Raw genomic sequence first — 25,000 nt, forward strand, 5'->3', positions numbered from 1 at the left:
GAAGTATTTTAAAAACATGTTGGGAAGAAACCTTTAATGGACCTTTAATAGACCTTTAATAGACCTTTAATAGACGTTTAATAGACCTTTAATGGACCTTTAATGGACCTTTAATGGACCTTTAATAGACGTTTAATAGACCTTTAATGGACCTTTAATAGACCTTTAATAGACCTTTAATAGACGTTTAATAGACCTTTAATAGACCTTTAATAGACCTTTAATAGACCTTTAATAGACGTTTAATAGACCTTTAATGGACCTTTAATGGACCTTTAATGGACCTTTAATAGACCTTTAATAGACCTTTAATGGACCTTTAAGGGACCTTTAATGGACCTTTAATAGACCTTTAATAGACCTTTAATAGACCTTTAATGGACCTTTAATAGACCTTTAATAGACCTTTAATAGACCTTTAATGGACCTTTAATGGACCTTTAATAGACCTTTAATAGACCTTTAATAGACCTTTAATGGACCTTTAATAGACCTTTAATAGACCGTTAATAGACCTTTAATGGACCTTTAATAGACCGTTAATAGACCTTTAATGGACCTTTAATGGACCTTTAATGGACCTTTAATGGACCTTTAATGGATCTATAATGGACCTATAATGGATCTATAATGGACCTTTAATGGATCTTTAATGGACCTTTAATTGACCTTTAATAGACCGTTAATAGACCTTTAATGGACCTTTAATAGACCGTTAATAGACCTTTAATGGACCTTTAATGGACCTTTAATAGACCTTTAATAGACCTTTAATAGACCTTTAATGGACCTTTAATAGACCTTTAATAGACCGTTAATAGACCTTTAATGGACTTTTAAGGGACCTTTAATGGACCTTTAATAGACCTTTAATAGACCTTTAATAGACCTTTAATGGACCTTTAATAGACCTTTAATAGACCTTTAATAGACCTTTAATGGACCTTTAATGGACCTTTAATAGACCTTTATTAGACCTTTAATAGACCTTTAATGGACCTTTAATAGACCTTTAATAGACCGTTAATAGACCTTTAATGGACCTTTAATAGACCGTTAATAGACCTTTAATGGACCTTTAATGGACCTTTAATGGACCTTTAATGGACCTTTAATGGATCTATAATGGACCTATAATGGACCTTTAATAGATCTTTAATGGACCTTTAATTGACCTTTAATAGACCGTTAATAGACCTTTAATGGACCTTTAATAGACCGTTAATAGACCTTTAATGGACCTTTAATGGACCTTTAATAGACCTTTAATAGACCTTTAATAGACCTTTAATGGACCTTTAATAGACCTTTAATAGACCGTTAATAGACGTTTAATGGACCTTTAATAGACCGTTAATAGACCTTTAATGGACCTTTAATGGACCTTTAATAGACCTTTAATAGACCTTTAATAGACCTTTAATAGTCCTTTAATAGACCTTTAATAGACCTTTAATAGACCTTTAATAGTCCTTTAATAGACCTTTAATAGACCTTTAATAGACCTTTAATAGACCTTTAATGGATCTATAATGGACCTATAATGGACCTTTAATAGACCTATAATGGACCTTTAATAGACCTATAATGGACCTTTAATAGACCTTTAATGGACCTTTAATAGACCTATAATGGACCTTTAATAGACCTTTAATAGACGTTTAATAGACCTTTAATAGACCTTTAATGGACCTTTAATGGACCTTTAATAGACCTTTAATAGACCTTTAATAGACGTTTAATAGACCTTTAATGGACCTTTAATGGACCTTTAATAGACCTTTAATAGACCTTTAATAGACGTTTAATAGACCTTTAATGGACCTTTAATGGACCTTTAATGGACCTTTAATAGACCTTTAATAGACCTTTAATAGACCTTTAATGGACCTTTAATGGACCTTTAATGGACCTTTAATAGACCTTTAATAGACCTTTAATAGACCTTTAATGGACCTTTAATAGACCTTTAATAGACCTTTAATGGACCTTTAATGGACCTTTAATAGACCTTTAATAGACCTTTAATAGACCTTTAATAGACCTTTAATGGACCTTTAATAGACCTTTAATAGACCGTTAATAGACCTTTAATGGACCTTTAATAGACCGTTAATAGACCTTTAATGGACCTTTAATAGACCTTTAATAGACCTTTAATGGACCTTTAATGGACCTTTAATGGACCTTTAATGGACCTTTAATGGATCTATAATGGACCTATAATGGACCTTTAATAGACCTTTAATAGACCTTTAATGGACCTTTAATAGACCTTTAATAGACCTTTAATAGACCTTTAATAGACCTTTAATAGACCTTTAATAGACCTTTAATAGACCTTTAATAGACGTTTAATAGACCTTTAATGGACCTTTAATGGACCTTTAATGGACCTTTAATAGACCTTTAATAGACCTTTAATAGACCTTTAATGGACCTTTAAGGGACCTTTAATGGACCTTTAATAGACCTTTAATAGACCTTTAATAGACCTTTAATGGACCTTTAATAGACCTTTAATAGACCTTAAATAGACCTTTAATGGACCTTTAATGGACCTTTAATAGACCTTTAATAGACCTTTAATAGACCTTTAATGGACCTTTAATAGACCTTTAATAGACCGTTAATAGACCTTTAATGGACCTTTAATAGACCGTTAATAGACCTTTAATGGACCTTTAATGGACCTTTAATGGACCTTTAATGGACCTTTAATGGATCTATAATGGACCTATAATGGACCTTTAATGGATCTTTAATGGACCTTTAATTGACCTTTAATAGACCGTTAATAGACCTTTAATGGACCTTTAATAGACCGTTAATAGACCTTTAATGGACCTTTAATGGACCTTTAATAGACCTTTAATAGACCTTTAATAGACCTTTAATGGACCTTTAATAGACCTTTAATAGACCGTTAATAGACCTTTAATGGACCTTTAATAGACCGTTAATAGACCTTTAATGGACCTTTAATGGACCTTTAATAGACCTTTAATAGACCTTTAATAGTCCTTTAATAGACCTTTAATAGACCTTTAATAGACCTTTAATAGTCCTTTAATAGACCTTTAATAGACCTTTAATAGACCTTTAATAGACCTTTAATGGATCTATAATGGACCTATAATGGACCTTTAATGGACCTATAATGGACCTTTAATAGACCTATAATGGACCTTTAATAGACCTTTAATGGACCTTTAATAGACCTATAATGGACCTTTAATAGACCTTTAATAGACGTTTAATAGACCTTTAATAGACCTTTAATGGACCTTTAATAGACCTTTAATAGACCTTTAATAGACGTTTAATAGACCTTTAATGGACCTTTAATGGACCTTTAATAGACCTTTAATAGACCTTTAATAGACGTTTAATAGACCTTTAATGGACCTTTAATGGACCTTTAATGGACCTTTAATAGACCTTTAATAGACCTTTAATAGACCTTTAATGGACCTTTAATGGACCTTTAATGGACCTTTAATAGACCTTTAATAGACCTTTAATAGACCTTTAATGGACCTTTAATAGACCTTTAATAGACCTTTAATAGACCTTTAATGGACCTTTAATGGACCTTTAATAGACCTTTAATAGACCTTTAATAGACCTTTAATAGACCTTTAATGGACCTTTAATAGACCTTTAATAGACCGTTAATAGACCTTTAATGGACCTTTAATAGACCGTTAATAGACCTTTAATGGACCTTTAATAGACCTTTAATAGACCTTTAATGGACCTTTAATGGACCTTTAATGGACCTTTAATAGACGTTTAATAGACCTTTAATGGACCTTTAATAGACCTTTAATAGACCTTTAATAGACCTTTAATGGACCTTTAATAGACCTTTAATAGACCGTTAATAGACCTTTAATGGACCTTTAATAGACCTTTAATAGACCTTTAATAGACGTTTAATAGACCTTTAATAGACCTTTAATAGACCTTTAATAGACCTTTAATAGACGTTTAATAGACCTTTAATGGACCTTTAATGGACCTTTAATAGACGTTTAATAGACCTTTAATGGACCTTTAATAGACCTTTAATAGACCTTTAATAGACGTTTAATAGACCTTTAATAGACCTTTAATAGACCTTTAATAGACCTTTAATAGACGTTTAATAGACCTTTAATGGACCTTTAATGGACCTTTAATGGACCTTTAATAGACGTTTAATAGACCTTTAATAGACGTTTAATAGACCTTTAATGGACCTTTAATGGACCTTTAATGGACCTTTAATAGACGTTTAATAGACCTTTAATGGACCTTTAATAGACCTTTAATAGACCTTTAATAGACGTTTAATAGACCTTTAATAGACCTTTAATAGACCTTTAATAGACGTTTAATAGACCTTTAATGGACCTTTAATGGACCTTTAATGGACCTTTAATAGACCTTTAATAGACCTTTAATGGACCTTTAAGGGACCTTTAATGGACCTTTAATAGACCTTTAATAGACCTTTAATAGACGTTTAATAGACCTTTAATGGACCTTTAATGGACCTTTAATGGACCTTTAATAGACGTTTAATAGACCTTTAATGGACCTTTAATAGACCTTTAATAGACCTTTAATAGACGTTTAATAGACCTTTAATAGACCTTTAATAGACCTTTAATAGACCTTTAATAGACGTTTAATAGACCTTTAATGGACCTTTAATGGACCTTTAATGGACCTTTAATAGACCTTTAATAGACCTTTAATGGACCTTTAAGGGACCTTTAATGGACCTTTAATAGACCTTTAATAGACCTTTAATAGACCTTTAATGGACCTTTAATAGACCTTTAATAGACCTTTAATAGACCTTTAATGGACCTTTAATGGACCTTTAATAGACCTTTAATAGACCTTTAATAGACCTTTAATGGACCTTTAATAGACCTTTAATAGACCGTTAATAGACCTTTAATGGACCTTTAATAGACCGTTAATAGACCTTTAATGGACCTTTAATGGACCTTTAATGGACCTTTAATGGACCTTTAATGGATCTATAATGGACCTATAATGGACCTTTAATGGATCTTTAATGGACCTTTAATTGACCTTTAATAGACCGTTAATAGACCTTTAATGGACCTTTAATAGACCGTTAATAGACCTTTAATGGACCTTTAATGGACCTTTAATAGACCTTTAATAGACCTTTAATAGACCTTTAATGGACCTTTAATAGACCTTTAATAGACCGTTAATAGACCTTTAATGGACCTTTAAGGGACCTTTAATGGACCTTTAATAGACCTTTAATAGACCTTTAATAGACCTTTAATGGACCTTTAATAGACCTTTAATAGACCTTTAATAGACCTTTAATGGACCTTTAATGGACCTTTAATAGACCTTTAATAGACCTTTAATAGACCTTTAATGGACCTTTAATAGACCTTTAATAGACCGTTAATAGACCTTTAATGGACCTTTAATAGACCGTTAATAGACCTTTAATGGACCTTTAATGGACCTTTAATGGACCTTTAATGGACCTTTAATGGATCTATAATGGACCTATAATGGACCTTTAATAGATCTTTAATGGACCTTTAATTGACCTTTAATAGACCGTTAATAGACCTTTAATGGACCTTTAATAGACCGTTAATAGACCTTTAATGGACCTTTAATGGACCTTTAATAGACCTTTAATAGACCTTTAATAGACCTTTAATGGACCTTTAATAGACCTTTAATAGACCGTTAATAGACCTTTAATGGACCTTTAATAGACCGTTAATAGACCTTTAATGGACCTTTAATGGACCTTTAATAGACCTTTAATAGACCTTTAATAGACCTTTAATAGTCCTTTAATAGACCTTTAATAGACCTTTAATAGACCTTTAATAGTCCTTTAATAGACCTTTAATAGACCTTTAATAGACCTTTAATAGACCTTTAATGGATCTATAATGGACCTATAATGGACCTTTAATAGACCTATAATGGACCTTTAATAGACCTATAATGGACCTTTAATAGACCTTTAATGGACCTTTAATAGACCTATAATGGACCTTTAATAGACCTTTAATAGACGTTTAATAGACCTTTAATAGACCTTTAATGGACCTTTAATGGACCTTTAATAGACCTTTAATAGACCTTTAATAGACGTTTAATAGACCTTTAATGGACCTTTAATGGACCTTTAATAGACCTTTAATAGACCTTTAATAGACGTTTAATAGACCTTTAATGGACCTTTAATGGACCTTTAATGGACCTTTAATAGACCTTTAATAGACCTTTAATAGACCTTTAATGGACCTTTAATGGACCTTTAATGGACCTTTAATAGACCTTTAATAGACCTTTAATAGACCTTTAATGGACCTTTAATAGACCTTTAATAGACCTTTAATGGACCTTTAATGGACCTTTAATAGACCTTTAATAGACCTTTAATAGACCTTTAATAGACCTTTAATGGACCTTTAATAGACCTTTAATAGACCGTTAATAGACCTTTAATGGACCTTTAATAGACCGTTAATAGACCTTTAATGGACCTTTAATAGACCTTTAATAGACCTTTAATGGACCTTCAATGGACCTTTAATGGACCTTTAATGGACCTTTAATGGATCTATAATGGACCTATAATGGACCTTTAATAGACCTTTAATAGACCTTTAATGGACCTTTAATAGACCTTTAATAGACCTTTAATAGACCTTTAATAGACCTTTAATAGACCTTTAATAGACCTTTAATAGACGTTTAATAGACCTTTAATGGACCTTTAATGGACCTTTAATGGACCTTTAATAGACCTTTAATAGACCTTTAATAGACCTTTAATGGACCTTTAAGGGACCTTTAATGGACCTTTAATAGACCTTTAATAGACCTTTAATAGACCTTTAATGGACCTTTAATAGACCTTTAATAGACCTTTAATAGACCTTTAATGGACCTTTAATAGACCGTTAATAGACCTTTAATGGACCTTTAATGGACCTTTAATAGACCTTTAATAGACCTTTAATAGTCCTTTAATAGACCTTTAATAGACCTTTAATAGACCTTTAATAGTCCTTTAATAGACCTTTAATAGACCTTTAATAGACCTTTAATAGACCTTTAATGGATCTATAATGGACCTATAATGGACCTTTAAAGGACCTATAATGGACCTTTAATAGACCTATAATGGACCTTTAATAGACCTTTAATGGACCTTTAATAGACCTATAATGGACCTTTAATAGACCTTTAATAGACGTTTAATAGACCTTTTATAGACCTTTAATGGACCTTTAATAGACCTTTAATAGACCTTTAATAGACGTTTAATAGACCTTTAATGGACCTTTAATGGACCTTTAATAGACCTTTAATAGACCTTTAATAGACGTTTAATAGACCTTTAATGGACCTTTAATGGACCTTTAATGGACCTTTAATAGACCTTTAATAGACCTTTAATGGACCTTTAATGGACCTTTAATGGACCTTTAATAGACCTTTAATAGACCTTTAATGGACCTTTAATAGACCTTTAATAGACCTTTAATAGACCTTTAATGGACCTTTAATGGACCTTTAATAGACCTTTAATAGACCTTTAATAGACCTTTAATAGACCTTTAATGGACCTTTAATAGACCTTTAATAGACCGTTAATAGACCTTTAATGGACCTTTAATAGACCGTTAATAGACCTTTAATGGACCTTTAATAGACCTTTAATAGACCTTTAATGGACCTTTAATGGACCTTTAATGGACCTTTAATGGACCTTTAATGGATCTATAATGGACCTATAATGGACCTTTAATAGACCTTTAATAGACCTTTAATGGACCTTTAATAGACCTTTAATAGACCTTTAATAGACCTTTAATAGACCTTTAATAGACCTTTAATAGACCTTTAATAGACCTTTAATGGACCTTTAATGGACCTTTAATGGATCTATAATGGACCTATAATGGACCTTTAATAGACCTTTAATAGACCTTTAATAGACCTTTAATAGACCTTTAATGGATCTATAATGGACCTATAATGGACCTTTAATGGACCTTTAATAGACCTTTAATAGACCTTTAATAGACCTTTAATAGACGTTTAATAGACCTTTAATAGACCTTTAATGGACCTTTAATGGACCTTTAATGGACCTTTAATGGACCTTTAATGGATCTATAATGGACCTATAATGGACCTTTAATAGACGTTTAATAGACCTTTAATGGACCTTTAATGGACCTTTAATGGACCTTTAATAGACGTTTAATAGACCTTTAATGGACCTTTAATGGACCTTTAATGGACCTTTAATAGACGTTTAATAGACCTTTAATAGACGTTTAATAGACCTTTAATGGACCTTTAATGGACCTTTAATGGACCTTTAATAGACGTTTAATAGACCTTTAATGGACCTTTAATAGACCTTTAATAGACCTTTAATAGACGTTTAATAGACCTTTAATAGACCTTTAATAGACCTTTAATAGACGTTTAATAGACCTTTAATGGACCTTTAATGGACCTTTAATGGACCTTTAATAGACCTTTAATAGACCTTTAATGGACCTTTAAGGGACCTTTAATGGACCTTTAATAGACCTTTAATAGACCTTTAATAGACGTTTAATAGACCTTTAATGGACCTTTAATGGACCTTTAATGGACCTTTAATAGACGTTTAATAGACCTTTAATGGACCTTTAATAGACCTTTAATAGACCTTTAATAGACGTTTAATAGACCTTTAATAGACCTTTAATAGACCTTTAATAGACCTTTAATAGACGTTTAATAGACCTTTAATGGACCTTTAATGGACCTTTAATGGACCTTTAATAGACCTTTAATAGACCTTTAATGGACCTTTAAGGGACCTTTAATGGACCTTTAATAGACCTTTAATAGACCTTTAATAGACCTTTAATGGACCTTTAATAGACCTTTAATAGACCTTTAATAGACCTTTAATGGACCTTTAATGGACCTTTAATAGACCTTTAATAGACCTTTAATAGACCTTTAATGGACCTTTAATAGACCTTTAATAGACCGTTAATAGACCTTTAATGGACCTTTAATAGACCGTTAATAGACCTTTAATGGACCTTTAATGGACCTTTAATGGACCTTTAATGGACCTTTAATGGATCTATAATGGACCTATAATGGACCTTTAATGGATCTTTAATGGACCTTTAATTGACCTTTAATAGACCGTTAATAGACCTTTAATGGACCTTTAATAGACCGTTAATAGACCTTTAATGGACCTTTAATGGACCTTTAATAGACCTTTAATAGACCTTTAATAGACCTTTAATGGACCTTTAATAGACCTTTAATAGACCGTTAATAGACCTTTAATGGACCTTTAAGGGACCTTTAATGGACCTTTAATAGACCTTTAATAGACCTTTAATAGACCTTTAATGGACCTTTAATAGACCTTTAATAGACCTTTAATAGACCTTTAATGGACCTTTAATGGACCTTTAATAGACCTTTAATAGACCTTTAATAGACCTTTAATGGACCTTTAATAGACCTTTAATAGACCGTTAATAGACCTTTAATGGACCTTTAATAGACCGTTAATAGACCTTTAATGGACCTTTAATGGACCTTTAATGGACCTTTAATGGACCTTTAATGGATCTATAATGGACCTATAATGGACCTTTAATAGATCTTTAATGGACCTTTAATTGACCTTTAATAGACCGTTAATAGACCTTTAATGGACCTTTAATAGACCGTTAATAGACCTTTAATGGACCTTTAATGGACCTTTAATAGACCTTTAATAGACCTTTAATAGACCTTTAATGGACCTTTAATAGACCTTTAATAGACCGTTAATAGACCTTTAATGGACCTTTAATAGACCGTTAATAGACCTTTAATGGACCTTTAATGGACCTTTAATAGACCTTTAATAGACCTTTAATAGACCTTTAATAGTCCTTTAATAGACCTTTAATAGACCTTTAATAGACCTTTAATAGTCCTTTAATAGACCTTTAATAGACCTTTAATAGACCTTTAATAGACCTTTAATGGATCTATAATGGACCTATAATGGACCTTTAATAGACCTATAATGGACCTTTAATAGACCTATAATGGACCTTTAATAGACCTTTAATGGACCTTTAATAGACCTATAATGGACCTTTAATAGACCTTTAATAGACGTTTAATAGACCTTTAATAGACCTTTAATGGACCTTTAATGGACCTTTAATAGACCTTTAATAGACCTTTAATAGACGTTTAATAGACCTTTAATGGACCTTTAATGGACCTTTAATAGACCTTTAATAGACCTTTAATAGACGTTTAATAGACCTTTAATGGACCTTTAATGGACCTTTAATGGACCTTTAATAGACCTTTAATAGACCTTTAATAGACCTTTAATGGACCTTTAATGGACCTTTAATGGACCTTTAATAGACCTTTAATAGACCTTTAATAGACCTTTAATGGACCTTTAATAGACCTTTAATAGACCTTTAATGGACCTTTAATGGACCTTTAATAGACCTTTAATAGACCTTTAATAGACCTTTAATAGACCTTTAATGGACCTTTAATAGACCTTTAATAGACCGTTAATAGACCTTTAATGGACCTTTAATAGACCGTTAATAGACCTTTAATGGACCTTTAATAGACCTTTAATAGACCTTTAATGGACCTTCAATGGACCTTTAATGGACCTTTAATGGACCTTTAATGGATCTATAATGGACCTATAATGGACCTTTAATAGACCTTTAATAGACCTTTAATGGACCTTTAATAGACCTTTAATAGACCTTTAATAGACCTTTAATAGACCTTTAATAGACCTTTAATAGACCTTTAATAGACGTTTAATAGACCTTTAATGGACCTTTAATGGACCTTTAATGGACCTTTAATAGACCTTTAATAGACCTTTAATAGACCTTTAATGGACCTTTAAGGGACCTTTAATGGACCTTTAATAGACCTTTAATAGACCTTTAATAGACCTTTAATGGACCTTTAATAGACCTTTAATAGACCTTTAATAGACCTTTAATGGACCTTTAATAGACCGTTAATAGACCTTTAATGGACCTTTAATGGACCTTTAATAGACCTTTAATAGACCTTTAATAGTCCTTTAATAGACCTTTAATAGACCTTTAATAGACCTTTAATAGTCCTTTAATAGACCTTTAATAGACCTTTAATAGACCTTTAATAGACCTTTAATGGATCTATAATGGACCTATAATGGACCTTTAAAGGACCTATAATGGACCTTTAATAGACCTATAATGGACCTTTAATAGACCTTTAATGGACCTTTAATAGACCTATAATGGACCTTTAATAGACCTTTAATAGACGTTTAATAGACCTTTTATAGACCTTTAATGGACCTTTAATAGACCTTTAATAGACCTTTAATAGACGTTTAATAGACCTTTAATGGACCTTTAATGGACCTTTAATAGACCTTTAATAGACCTTTAATAGACGTTTAATAGACCTTTAATGGACCTTTAATGGACCTTTAATGGACCTTTAATAGACCTTTAATAGACCTTTAATGGACCTTTAATGGACCTTTAATGGACCTTTAATAGACCTTTAATAGACCTTTAATGGACCTTTAATAGACCTTTAATAGACCTTTAATAGACCTTTAATGGACCTTTAATGGACCTTTAATAGACCTTTAATAGACCTTTAATAGACCTTTAATAGACCTTTAATGGACCTTTAATAGACCTTTAATAGACCGTTAATAGACCTTTAATGGACCTTTAATAGACCGTTAATAGACCTTTAATGGACCTTTAATAGACCTTTAATAGACCTTTAATGGACCTTTAATGGACCTTTAATGGACCTTTAATGGACCTTTAATGGATCTATAATGGACCTATAATGGACCTTTAATAGACCTTTAATAGACCTTTAATGGACCTTTAATAGACCTTTAATAGACCTTTAATAGACCTTTAATAGACCTTTAATAGACCTTTAATAGACCTTTAATAGACCTTTAATGGACCTTTAATGGACCTTTAATGGATCTATAATGGACCTATAATGGACCTTTAATAGACCTTTAATAGACCTTTAATAGACCTTTAATAGACCTTTAATGGATCTATAATGGACCTATAATGGACCTTTAATGGACCTTTAATAGACCTTTAATAGACCTTTAATAGACCTTTAATAGACGTTTAATAGACCTTTAATAGACCTTTAATGGACCTTTAATGGACCTTTAATGGACCTTTAATGGACCTTTAATGGATCTATAATGGACCTATAATGGACCTTTAATAGACCTTTAATAGACCTTTAATGGACCTTTAATAGACCTTTAATAGACCTTTAATAGACCTTTAATAGACCTTTAATGGACCTTTAATGGACCTTTAATAGACCTTTAATAGACCTTTAATGGACCTTTAATGGACCTTTAATGCACCTTTAATAGACCTTTAATAGACCTTTAATAGACCTTTAATGGACCTTTAATGGACCTTTAATAGACCTTTAATAGACCTTTAATGGACCTTTAATGGACCTTTAATAGACCTTTAATAGACCTTTAATAGACCTTTAATAGACCTTTAATGGACCTTTAATAGACCTTTAATAGACCTTTAATGGACCTTTAATAGACCTTTAATAGACCTTTAATGGACCTTTAATGGACCTTTAATGGACCTTTAATGGACCTTTAATGGATCTATAATGGACCTATAATGGACCTTTAATAGACCTTTAATAGACCTTTAATGGACCTTTAATAGACCTTTAATAGACCTTTAATAGAGCTTTAATAGACCTTTAATGGACCTTTAATGGACCTTTAATAGACCTTTAATAGACCTTTAATAGACCTTTAATAGACCTTTAATGGACCTTTAATAGACCTTTAATAGACCTTTAATAGACCTTTAATGGACCTTTAATAGACCTTTAATAGACCGTTAATATACCTTTAATGGACCTTTAATAGACCTTTAATAGACCTTTAATGGACCTTTAATAGACCTTTAATAGACCGTTAATAGACCTTTAATGGACCTTTAATAGACCGTTAATAGACATTTAATAGACCTTTAATAGACCTTTAATGGACCTTTAATGGACCTTTAATAGACCTTTAATAGACCTTTAATAGACCTTTAATAGACCTTTAATGGACCTTTAATAGACCTTTAATAGACCTTTAATATACCTTTAATGGACCTTTAATGGACTTTTAATAGACCGTTAATATACCTTTTATGGACCTTTAATAGACCTTTAATAGACCTTTAATGGACCTTTAATAGACCTTTAATAGACCGTTAATAGACCTTTAATGGACCTTTAATAGACCGTTAATAGACCTTTAATGGACCTTTAATAGACCTTTAATAGACCTTTAATGGACCTTTAATAGACCTTTAATAGACGTTTAATAGACCTTTAATAGACCTTTAATAGACCTTTAATAGACCTTTAATGGATCTATAATGGACCTATAATGGACCTTTAATAGACCTATAATGGACCTTTAATAGACCTTTAATAGACCTTTAATAGACCTTTAATAGACCTTTAATAGACCTTTAATGGACCTTTAATAGACCTTTAATAGACCTTTAATAGACCTTTAATAGACCTTTAATAGACCTTTAATAGACCTTTAATGGATCTATAATGGACCTATAATGAACCTTTAATAGACCTATAATGGACCTTTAATAGACCTATAATGGACCTTTAATAGACCTTTAATAGACCTTTAATGGACCTTTAATAGACCTTTAATAGACCTTTAATAGACCTTTAATGGACCTTTAATAGACCTTTAATAGACCTTTAATAGACCTTTAATGGACCTTTAATAGACCTTTAATAGACCTTTAATAGAGCTTTAATAGACCTTTAATGGACCTTTAATGGACCTTTAATAGACCTTTAATAGACCTTTAATAGACCTTTAATAGACCTTTAATGGACCTTTAATAGACCTTTAATAGACCTTTAATAGACCTTTAATGGACCTTTAATAGACCTTTAATAGACCGTTAATATACCTTTAATGGACCTTTAATAGACCTTTAATAGACCTTTAATGGACCTTTAATAGACCTTTAATAGACCGTTAATAGACCTTTAATGGACCTTTAATAGACCGTTAATAGACATTTAATAGACCTTTAATAGACCTTTAATGGACCTTTAATGGACCTTTAATAGACCTTTAATAGACCTTTAATAGACCTTTAATAGACCTTTAATGGACCTTTAATAGACCTTTAATAGACCTTTAATAGACCTTTAATGGACCTTTAATGGACTTTTAATAGACCGTTAATATACCTTTAATGGACCTTTAATAGACCTTTAATAGACCTTTAATGGACCTTTAATAGACCTTTAATAGACCGTTAATAGACCTTTAATGGACCTTTAATAGACCGTTAATAGACCTTTAATGGACCTTTAATAGACCTTTAATAGACCTTTAATGGACCTTTAATAGACCTTTAATAGACGTTTAATAGACCTTTAATAGACCTTTAATAGACCTTTAATAGACCTTTAATGGATCTATAATGGACCTATAATGGACCTTTAATAGACCTATAATGGACCTTTAATAGACCTTTAATAGACCTTTAATAGACCTTTAATAGACCTTTAATAGACCTTTAATGGACCTTTAATAGACCTTTAATAGACCTTTAATAGACCTTTAATAGACCTTTAATAGACCTTTAATAGACCTTTAATGGATCTATAATGGACCTATAATGAACCTTTAATAGACCTATAATGGACCTTTAATAGACCTATAATGGACCTTTAATAGACCTTTAATAGACCTTTAATAGACCTTTAATAGACCTTTAATAGACCTTTAATGGACCTTTAATAGACCTTTAATAGACCTTTAATAGACCTTTAATAGACCTTTAATAGACCTTTAATAGACCTTTAATGGATCTATAATGGACCTATAATGAACCTTTAATAGACCTATAATGGACCTTTAATAGACCTATAATGGACCTATAATGGACCTTTAATAGACCTATAATGGACCTTTAATAGACCTATAATGGACCTATAATGGACCTTTAATAGACCTATAATGGACCCCAAGAAGAATGACTTAAGTAAAGACTAACGAGGATCAAATGAATAAACACGTCTTGAACGTCTTAAAATCCTGTGAGTGAAAGAAAACACGGAGCATGTGTTTGATGAGGTCACAACATTCTGACATGTCCAAAGGTCAAAGGTCAAAGGAAACCTGAGCCTGTTCCTGATGGTGAAAACTGTCACACGCTGGTTCAGACGGATGGAACGGCCGATCGTAAACTCCACGAAAAGGCTAAACTGCTCCTCCTGATTTTTACTTCAAACTAAAGAACTAGTTCCTCTGACACAGCGATCCAAAAGTGTTCCACCTCCAGTTCATTTCTCACGACTTTCAGAGGCCAGAGCCAATCACGCTAACAACAGCTAGCATGCTAACAGTGCACTTCCTGGTTCTCGGAGGGTGCCACGTTTGCAGACAGCACGGCAGGCGTTTTGAGCTGCACTGGGGCCGAGATAAATTCAGGCTCCCACCCACCCCTTAGCCCCGCCCACACCGCTGTACTTGGTGTGATTCCTAAAAGGTCAAAAACGTGTCCGCTGCCGGCTCGTGTAGCGTGGTTTTTAGGGCCAGTTTTGCGTTTAGATTTGCAACAGTCTCACAACGCACGAGAAACTGGGATGTAAAGACTATGGAGAGACATGAGGCATTCACACGCTGCGGAGAGATTCACATGGAGCAGAGAGATTCACGCATGTGGGGAGATTCTGAACAGTAAATAAAAGTGTTGTTACACAGTGAGGGATCATCCGGGGCCTTTCCAGCCGCTCACACAGGATTTAGCGGTGATATGACGTAGCTGGCCCTCGCCCTGGCGTGTAAGCCGCACAGACTTGTGTCCGTCAGCAGATTCCTCCATGAGCTCATGGCGGTTGAACTCAGACCGCTCCAGGTTTAGCTCCGTCTGCCACAGAAACACTTGAGTTTCATTCGAATAAATCAGTTTGAAAAGTATCTCTCCCTCAAACATGAGTTATTTACAGTCTGGAAGAAAGAGAAGAACGCTGCTGTCACTGGGCCGAGCTAACGCGGCTAACGCGGCTAACGCTATATTTACACCTCAGTTTCCAGGTCTGAAATGTGGATTTGTGTTTTGTTTTGCAGCCGATGAACAAGGCTGATTATGTCATTCCAGTGGAAATCGAAGGAACAATTCACCAGGTAAAAACTCTAAAGAAGTCTAAACTCGGAACTAAACTAGGACTAAACCAGGACTAAACCAGGACTAAACCAGGACTAAACCAGGTCTAAACCAGGTCTAAACCAGGACTAAACCAGGTCTAAACCAGGTCTAAACCAGGACTAAACCAGGACTAAACCAGGTCTAAACCAGGTCTAAACCAGGACTAAACCAGGACTAAACCAGGTCTAAACCAGGACTAAACCAGGTCTAAACCAGGACTAAACCAGGACTAAACCAGGACTAAACCAGGTCTAAACCAGGACTAAACCAGGACTAAACCAGGTCCAAACCAGGACTAAACCAGGACTAAACCAGGTCTAAACCAGGACTAAACCAGGACTAAACCAGGTCTAAACCAGGACTAAACCAGGTCCAAACCAGGTCTAAACCAGGACTAAACCAGGTCTAAACCAGGACTAAACCAGGACTAACCCAGGACTAAACCAGGACTAAACCAGGACTAAACCAGGACTAACCCAGGACTAAACCAGGACTAAACCAGGACTAAACCAGGACTAAACCAGGAATAAACCAGGACTAAACCAGGTCTAAACCAGGACTAAACCAGGTCCAAACCAGGTCTAAACCAGGACTAAACCAGGACTAAACCAGGACTAAACCAGGACTAAACCAGGACTACCTTGAATGTTGGCAGATGTAGGTGGTGATGGCTCATGGACATACATACATACATTAGTCGTGCTTCTGAAGAATACAGACGCTCGCTCCAGCCTGTTTTTAATCAGGTTCTGTCTCTAAAAAATGTTGGTTAAACCAGGATTTTAAGAGCATTTTTACAGTTTTAACAATATATCTGTTATATCTGAAAAACAGACTCGCTGTCGGAAATAAGACATTCTTGAGTTATAAACAGAGATATTTGCTTTAGAACCTGAAAAAGGACTCGAGACCCCAGTGTCATCCAGGGCTGAGAAGTCCACATTCTTTACAAGAAAAACTGCTACTTTCAATCTAAACCAGATTTCAATCTAAACCAGAGTGACTGTGTCGTTCCCAAAACTGTCCAAGGACCAGAAAGACCAGGATGTGTCTGGAACAAACTCTAAACGATACAAAGTGTAAGTAAGTAAATTTTATTTCTATAGCACCTTTCACAGACAGAGGTCACAAAGTGCTTCACAAAACACAGAATAAAACAATAAAAACACAAAAAACTTACAGTGAACAATACATATACAACAATATACAGTCAAATCAGTCCGTAAAACAAGTGCATTTAAAAGGCTTGACTAAATAAAAAGGTTTTAAGCTGACCCTTAAAAGCAGTAACTGAGTCCAGTGACCGTAGGGAGAACGGAAGATCGTTCCAGAGTCTGGGGGCAACAGCCTTGAGAACGTAAAGTCACCTAAAATACAGCTTAAAAACTGATTTTCACCACGTTCAGAGACTGAAGTAAAGGACAAACACATGAGGCAGAGAGAGAATCTGTGTCAAACATCAAGGTGATTGACAGGTCCTGATGGAGGCGCTGCCATACGTCATGTGACACACGTCATGTGACACACGTCATGTGACACACGTGAAGATCAACACACGTCTTACATCATGTTTGGGTAAAACATGAACGAGTTAAACAACTTTGTCCCAGAAACAAAGAGAAAGTGTCAGCGTCACCGCCAGAGTCTCTAAAACCTACAAACCTTTAACATGGAGCGGCCTCCTGCTGGTGCCAGAGTCAGGACTAAACATGGAGCGGCCTCCTGCTGGTGCCAGAGTCAGGACTAAACATGGAGCGGCCTCCTGCTGGTGCCAGAGTCAGGACTAAACATGGACCGGCCTCCTGCTGGTGCCAGAGTCAGGACTAAACATGGACCGGCCTCCTGCTGGTGCCAGAGTCAGGACTAAACATGGAGCGGCCTCCTGCTGGTGCCAGAGTCAGGACTAAACATGGAGCGGCCTCCTGCTGGTGCCAGAGTCAGGACTAAACATGGAGCGGCCTCCTGCTGGTGCCAGAGTCAGGACTAAACATGGAGCGGCCTCCTGCTGGTGCCAGAGTCAGGACTAAACATGGACCGGCCTCCTGCTGGTGCCAGAGTCAGGACTAAACATGGACCGGCCTCCTGCTGGTGCCAGAGTCAGGACTAAACATGGAGCGGCCTCCTGCTGGTGCCAGAGTCAGGACTAAACATGGAGCGGCCTCCTGCTGGTGCCAGAGTCAGGACTAAACATGGACCGGCCTCCTGCTGGTGCCAGAGTCAGGACTAAACATGGACCGGCCTCCTGCTGGTGCCAGAGTCAGGACTGAACATGGACCGGCCTCCTGCTGGTGTCCAGAGTCAGAACTAAACATGGACCGGCCTCCTGCTGGTGCCAGAGTCAGGACTAAACATGGACCGGCCTCCTGCTGGTGCCAGAGTCAGGACTAAACATGGACCGGCCTCCTGCTGGTGCCAGAGTCAGGACTAAACATGGACCGGCCTCCTGCTGGTGCCAGAGTCAGGACTAAACATGGACCGGCCTCCTGCTGGTGCCAGAGTCAGGACTAAACATGGACCGGCCTCCTGCTGGTGCCAGAGTCAGGACTAAACATGGACCGGCCTCCTGCTGGTGCCAGAGTCAGGACTAAACATGGACCGGCCTCCTGCTGGTGCCAGAGTCAGGACTAAACATGGACCGGCCTCCTGCTGGTGCCAGAGTCAGGACTAAACATGGAGCGGCCTCCTGCTGGTGCCAGAGTCAGGACTAAACATGGACCGGCCTCCTGCTGGTGCCAGAGTCAGGACTAAACGGTCACTTAACGTCTGTGTTGACCCTTCAGGTTTACGTCCTGAAGAGGCCTCACGTGGACCAGTTCCTTCAGAGGATGGGAGAGCTGTTCGAGTGTGTGCTCTTCACCGCCAGTTTATCTAAGGTACTCTTCATCTATGTCTATCTCCTCCTCTCACGCTGCTCTGTGCTCCTCCTCTCACCCTGTTCCTCCTCTCACCCTGTTCCTCCTCTCACCCTGCTCCTCCTCTCACCCTGCTCTTCCTCTCACGCTGCTCTTCCTCTCACCCTGTTCCTCCTCTCACCCTGTTCCTCCTCTCACCCTGTTCCTCCTCTCACCCTGCTCCTCCTCTCACCCTGCTCTTCCTCTCACGCTGCTCCTCCTCTCACCCTGCTCCTCCTCTCACCCTGCTCTTCCTCTCACCCTGCTCCTCCTCTCACCCTGCTCCTCCTCTCACCCTGCTCTTCCTCTCACGCTGCTCCTCCTCTCACCCTGCTCCTCCTCTCACCCTGCTCCTCCTCTCACCCTGCTCTTCCTCTCACGCTGCTCTTCCTCTCACGCTGCTCCTCCTCTCACCCTGTTCCTCCTCTCACGCTGCTCCTCCTCTCACCCTGCTCTTCCTCTCACGCTGCTCCTCCTCTCACCCTGCTCCTCCTCTCACCCTGCTCCTCCTCTCACGCTGCTCCTCCTCTCACCCTGCTCCTCCTCTCACCCTGCTCCTCCTCTCACCCTGCTCCTCCTCTCACCCTGCTCCTCCTCTCACCCTGCTCCTCCTCTCACGCTGCTCCTCCTCTCACCCTGCTCCTCCTCTCACCCTGCTCCTCCTCTCACCCTGCTCCTCCTCTCACGCTGCTCCTCCTCTCACCCTGCTCCTCCTCTCACCCTGCTCCTCCTCTCACCCTGCTCCTCCTCTCACCCTGCTCCTCCTCTCACCCTGCTCCTCCTCCTCTCAGTACGCAGACCCAGTGTCAGACCTTCTAGACTCTTCCGGCGCCTTCAGGTGGAGGCTCTTCAGAGAAGCCTGCGTCTTCCACAGAGGAAACTACGTGAAGGACCTGAGCCGCCTGGGACGAGACCTGAGCCGGGTCATCATCATCGACAACTCGCCCTTCTCCTACGTCTTCCACCCGGACAACGCCGTGAGTCTTCCACCTGCAGGACAGGAGCAGAGGAGCTGACAGGAGCAGAGGAGCTGACAGGAGCAGAGCCAGAGGAGCCGTCAGGAGCAGAGGAGCTGACAGGAGCAGAGCCAGAGGAGCCGTCAGGAGCAGAGGAGCTGACAGGAACAGAGGAGCTGACAGGAGCTGACAGGAGCAGAGGAGCTGACAGGAACAGAGGAGCTGACAGGAGCTGACAGGAACAGAGCAGCTGACAGGAACAGAGGAGCTGACAGGAGCAGAGGAGCTGACAGGAGCAGAGGAGCTGACAGGAGCAGAGGAGCTGACAGGAGCTGACAGGAGCTGACAGGAGCAGAGGAGCTGACAGGAGCTGACAGGAGCTGACAGGAGCAGGCTCATGCACATGTCACTAAGTTCAAATGAACTCATGGAAATAAACCAACAACAAGTGAACCTGGAAAATAACAGATTAAAGAAAGAAATTATGAACTAAATCAAACAGCACAGGTTCGATCATCGACTAAAGAGGCAGATTCTATTTAGATTTTATTTATTCACTTGTTTTCATGAGGAAACTTCAGTCATTTACAAATACATCCCACATAGTTTTGCTCTGGTTTCCTCAGTCGTCGCCGATAAAATAAAACAAGGCAAGAACAAATGGCCAGTGAGGTCAGACCCCAAAGCTCACTTTAGGTTATTCTGGCGTAAAGAAGTAAAGCAACGCGACGAGAACAAGAGTGAGCTGAAGCTGCGTTTAGGCAAAGTTCAATGGACGGCCACCAGCGACGGCTAACGAAGGATTTAAGTTAGCGAAACTGACTCAGATATTTGAACAGATCCTTGGTTCTGATCACGACACAATGTGCCACAAACGCCTCACACGCTACAGCACAATTTAACACGTTTCCTCTCTGTTTCCTCTGTTTCCTCTCTGCTTCCTCTCTGTTTCCTCTCTGTTTCCTCTCTGTTTCTTCTCTGTTTCCTCTGTTTCCTCTCTGTTTCCTCTGTTTCCTCTCTGTTTCCTCTCTGTTTCCTCTCTGTTTCTTCTCTGTTTCCTCTGTTTCCTCTCTGTTTCCTCTGTTTCCTCTCTGTTTCCTCTCTGTTTCCTCTCTCTTTCCTCTCTGTTTCCTCTGTTTCCTCTCTGTTTCCTCTCTCTTTGCTCTCTGTTTCCTCTCTGTTTCCTCTCTTTCCTCTCCGTTTCCTCTGTTTCCTCTCTTTCCTCTCTGTTTCCTCTGTTTCCTCTCTGTTTCCTCTCTGTTTTCTTTCTGTTTCCTTTGTGTTTCCTCTCTGTTTGTTTCCTCTCTGTTTCCTCTCTGTTTCCTCTGTTTCCTCTCTGTTTCCTCTCTGTTTCCTGTTTCCTCTCTGTTTCCTCTGTTTTCTCTGTTTCCTCTCTGTTTCCTCTGTTTCCTCTCTGTTTCCTCTCTGTTTCCTTTGTGTCCTCTCTGTTTCCTCTCTGTTTCCTCTCTGTTTCCTCTGTTTCCTCTCTGTTTCCTCTCTGTTTCCTCTCTGTTTCCTCTGTTTCCTCTGTTTCCGCTCTGTTTCCTCTCTGTTTCCTTTCTGTTTCCTCTCTGTTTCCTCTCTGTTTCCTCTCTGTTTCCTCTGTTTCCTCTGTTTCCTCTCTGTTTCCTCTCTGTTTCCTCTCTGTTTCCTCTGTTTCCTCTCTGCTTCCTCTCTGTTTCCTCTCTGTTTCCTCTCTGTTTCTTCTCTGTTTCCTCTGTTTCCTCTCTGTTTCCTCTGTTTCCTCTCTGTTTCCTCTCTGTTTCCTCTCTGTTTCTTCTCTGTTTCCTCTGTTTCCTCTCTGTTTCCTCTGTTTCCTCTCTGTTTCCTCTCTGTTTCCTCTCTCTTTCCTCTCTGTTTCCTCTGTTTCCTCTCTGTTTCCTCTCTCTTTGCTCTCTGTTTCCTCTCTGTTTCCTCTCTTTCCTCTCCGTTTCCTCTGTTTCCTCTCTTTCCTCTCTGTTTCCTCTGTTTCCTCTCTGTTTCCTCTCTGTTTTCTTTCTGTTTCCTTTGTGTTTCCTCTCTGTTTGTTTCCTCTCTGTTTCCTCTCTGTTTCCTCTGTTTCCTCTCTGTTTCCTCTCTGTTTCCTGTTTCCTCTCTGTTTCCTCTGTTTTCTCTGTTTCCTCTCTGTTTCCTCTGTTTCCTCTCTGTTTCCTCTCTGTTTCCTTTGTGTCCTCTCTGTTTCCTCTCTGTTTCCTCTCTGTTTCCTCTGTTTCCTCTCTGTTTCCTCTCTGTTTCCTCTCTGTTTCCTCTGTTTCCTCTGTTTCCGCTCTGTTTCCTCTCTGTTTCCTTTCTGTTTCCTCTCTGTTTCCTCTCTGTTTCCTCTGTTTCCTCTGTTTCCTCTCTGTTTCCTCTCTGTTTCCTCTGTTTCCTCTCTGTTTCCTCTCTGTTTCCTCTCTGTTTCCTCTGTTTCCTCTCTGTTTCCTCTCTGCTTCCTCTCTGTATCCTTTGTGTCCTCTCTGTTTCCTCTCTGTTTCCTCTGTTTCCTCTCTGTTTCCTCTCTGTTTCCTCTCTGTTTCCTCTCTGTTTCCTCTGTTTCCTCTCTGTTTCCTCTCTGTTTCCTCTCTGTTTCCTCTGTTTCCTCTCTGTTTCCTCTCTGTTTCCTCTCTGTTTCCTCTCTGTTTCCTCTGTTTCCTCTCTGTTTCCTCTCTGTTTCCTCTCTGTTTCCTCTCTGTTTCCTCTCTGCTTCCTCTCTGTTTCCTTTGTGTCCTCTCTGTTTCCTCTCAGGTTCCTGTGGTCTCGTGGTTCGATGACGTCTCAGACACAGAACTTCTGGACTTGATCCCTTTTTTCGAGAGTCTGAGCCTGGAGCAGGAGGTGTACCCCGCCCTGAAGCAGCAGCCACGCCCACACAGCCCAGACCCCGCCCTGAAGCAGCAGCCACGCCCACACAGCCCACAGCACAGCCCACAGCTCTGCTAACAGCTCTGCTAACAGCTCTGCTAACAGCACCGCTAACAGCTAGCTTCACAGCTAACGTTAGTTCGTTGAACTAACTAACTAACTAACGGACTGTGACATCACACGTGACACTAATGTTCAACAAATGGAAAATAAAAAGTATTTGGACATAAATGTATTTAACGTCGTGGCTCAGCCGTTCATCAGGTTGTTCCACAAAGTCTCTTTACAAAAACACCCGCTAACACTAGAGCTAACGGCACAGCTAACACTAGAGCTAACACCACAGCTAACAACACAGCTAACACTAGAGCTAACGCCACAGCTTACAACACAGCTAACACTAGAGCTAACGCCAAAACTAACAACACAGCTAACACTAGAGCTAACACCACAGCTTGCAACACAGCTAACACTAGAGCTAACGCCACAGCTTACAACACAGCTAACACTAGAGCTAACGCCACAACTAACAGCACAGCTAACACTAGGGCTAACACCACAGCTAACACTAGAGTTAACGCCACAGCTTGCAACACAGCTAACACTAGAGCTAACGCCACAGCTAACAACACAGCTAACACTATAGCTAACGCCACATCTAACAACACAGCTAAAACTAGAACTAACGCCACAGCTAACAACACAGCTAACACTAGAGCTAACGCCACAGCTAACAACACAGCTAACAACACAGCTAACACTAGATCTAACGCCACAGCTAACAACACAGCTAACACTAGAGCTAACGCCACAGCTAACACTATAGCTAACGCCACAGCTAACAACACAGCTAAAACTAGAACTAACGCCACAGCTAACAACACAGCTAACACTAGAGCTAACGCCACAGCTAACAACACAGCTAACACTAGATCTAACCACACAGCTAACACACAGTTAACAAACAGCTAACACACAGCTCAGGGGCCATGGGGCAGAGGAGCTGCTCCCAAAAATCGGACCACATTGCATAAACTGACAACTCATCTCACAGTAAGGGGCATCCTTAGCAGAGCTAAAGCTAAAGCTAAAGCTAACCCTTCTTTAAGTTCTAAAGTGCAGAATGAGATGTTTATCAATGTTATGAGTTTGAGTCGTGATAAAGTCTAAGTTTAAATGTCTTGAATTTGATGATTGTAATGAATATCATATTTGTTTAATATTGAGAATGTGAATGAAATATTTGAGTCGTTTTTAGCAGTTTAACAGTCTTTACACTTTACACTACTCACAGTAAATCTTATCATACTTAATACTTCCTATCATACTTAATACTTCTTATACTTAATATTTCTTATCATACTTAATACTTCACATTTGGCTCGTCACGTTAGACGTTTTATCTCGTTATATGTTTTTTATGTTGAATTTGTTGAATAATTTGAGTGAAGTTGAAGCCAAAGAAAAGCCCCATGTTTCCATGGAGACGCGAAGCTTTGCACAAAACTGTAGCAGAAGTCGAACTGTATTCAGGAAATACTTCACTTGTATTTATACTTTTGAATAAAGCTTGTGTATTTTTCATGTGCTTTACTGTTTGTACTTTTCATGCAAAATAAAGTTCTTCTCAAACAAATGTTCTTTTGTTCATTTCATTTTCACATTAAAGCTGCTTTTTATTAAATTATGGAGGTGTGTGGGGAGGGGCTGGAGGTGTGTGGGAGGGGCTGGAGGTGTGTGGGGAGGGGCTGGAGGTGTGTGGGAGGGGCTGGAGGTGTGTGGGAGGGGCTGGAGGTGTGTGGGGAGGGGCTGGAGGTGTGTGGGGGAGGTGTGTGGGGAGGGGCTGGAGGTGTGTGGGAGGGGCTGGAGGTGTGTGGGAGGGGCTGGAGGTGTGTGGGAGGGGCTGGAGGTGTGTGGGAGGGGCTGGAGGTGTGTGGGGAGGGGCTGG

At 37.9% G+C, this 25,000-nt stretch overlaps 1 protein-coding gene across 2 annotated transcripts in view; it reads left to right on the forward strand.

The window, feature by feature from the left end:
• LOC140360034 (uncharacterized) overlaps positions 1-24,679 on the forward strand; it is a 43,228-nt gene extending 18,549 nt beyond the window's left edge. Inside the window, exons 3-7 of one of the 2 annotated variants that reach the window (XM_072445334.1) lie at positions 16,286-16,342; positions 19,145-19,237; positions 20,047-20,232; positions 22,936-23,076; positions 23,580-24,679. In XM_072445334.1, coding sequence (XP_072301435.1) covers positions 16,286-16,342; positions 19,145-19,237; positions 20,047-20,232; positions 22,936-23,076; positions 23,580-23,582 — 480 coding nt within the window. In that variant the 3' untranslated portion in view covers positions 23,583-24,679. Of the gene's footprint in view, positions 1-16,285; positions 16,343-19,144; positions 19,238-20,046; positions 20,233-22,935; positions 23,508-23,579 lie in introns of those variants that run through there. The other variant, XM_072445333.1, reaches the window with a different exon arrangement.
• Positions 24,680-25,000: the final 321 nt, after the last annotated feature.

This window comes from Eucyclogobius newberryi, unplaced genomic scaffold (assembly GCF_026437365.1).
Source record: "Eucyclogobius newberryi isolate DKJ021-1_F unplaced genomic scaffold, fEucNew1.0.hap1 SCAF_14, whole genome shotgun sequence".
Lineage (NCBI taxonomy): Eukaryota > Metazoa > Chordata > Actinopteri > Gobiiformes > Gobiidae > Eucyclogobius > Eucyclogobius newberryi.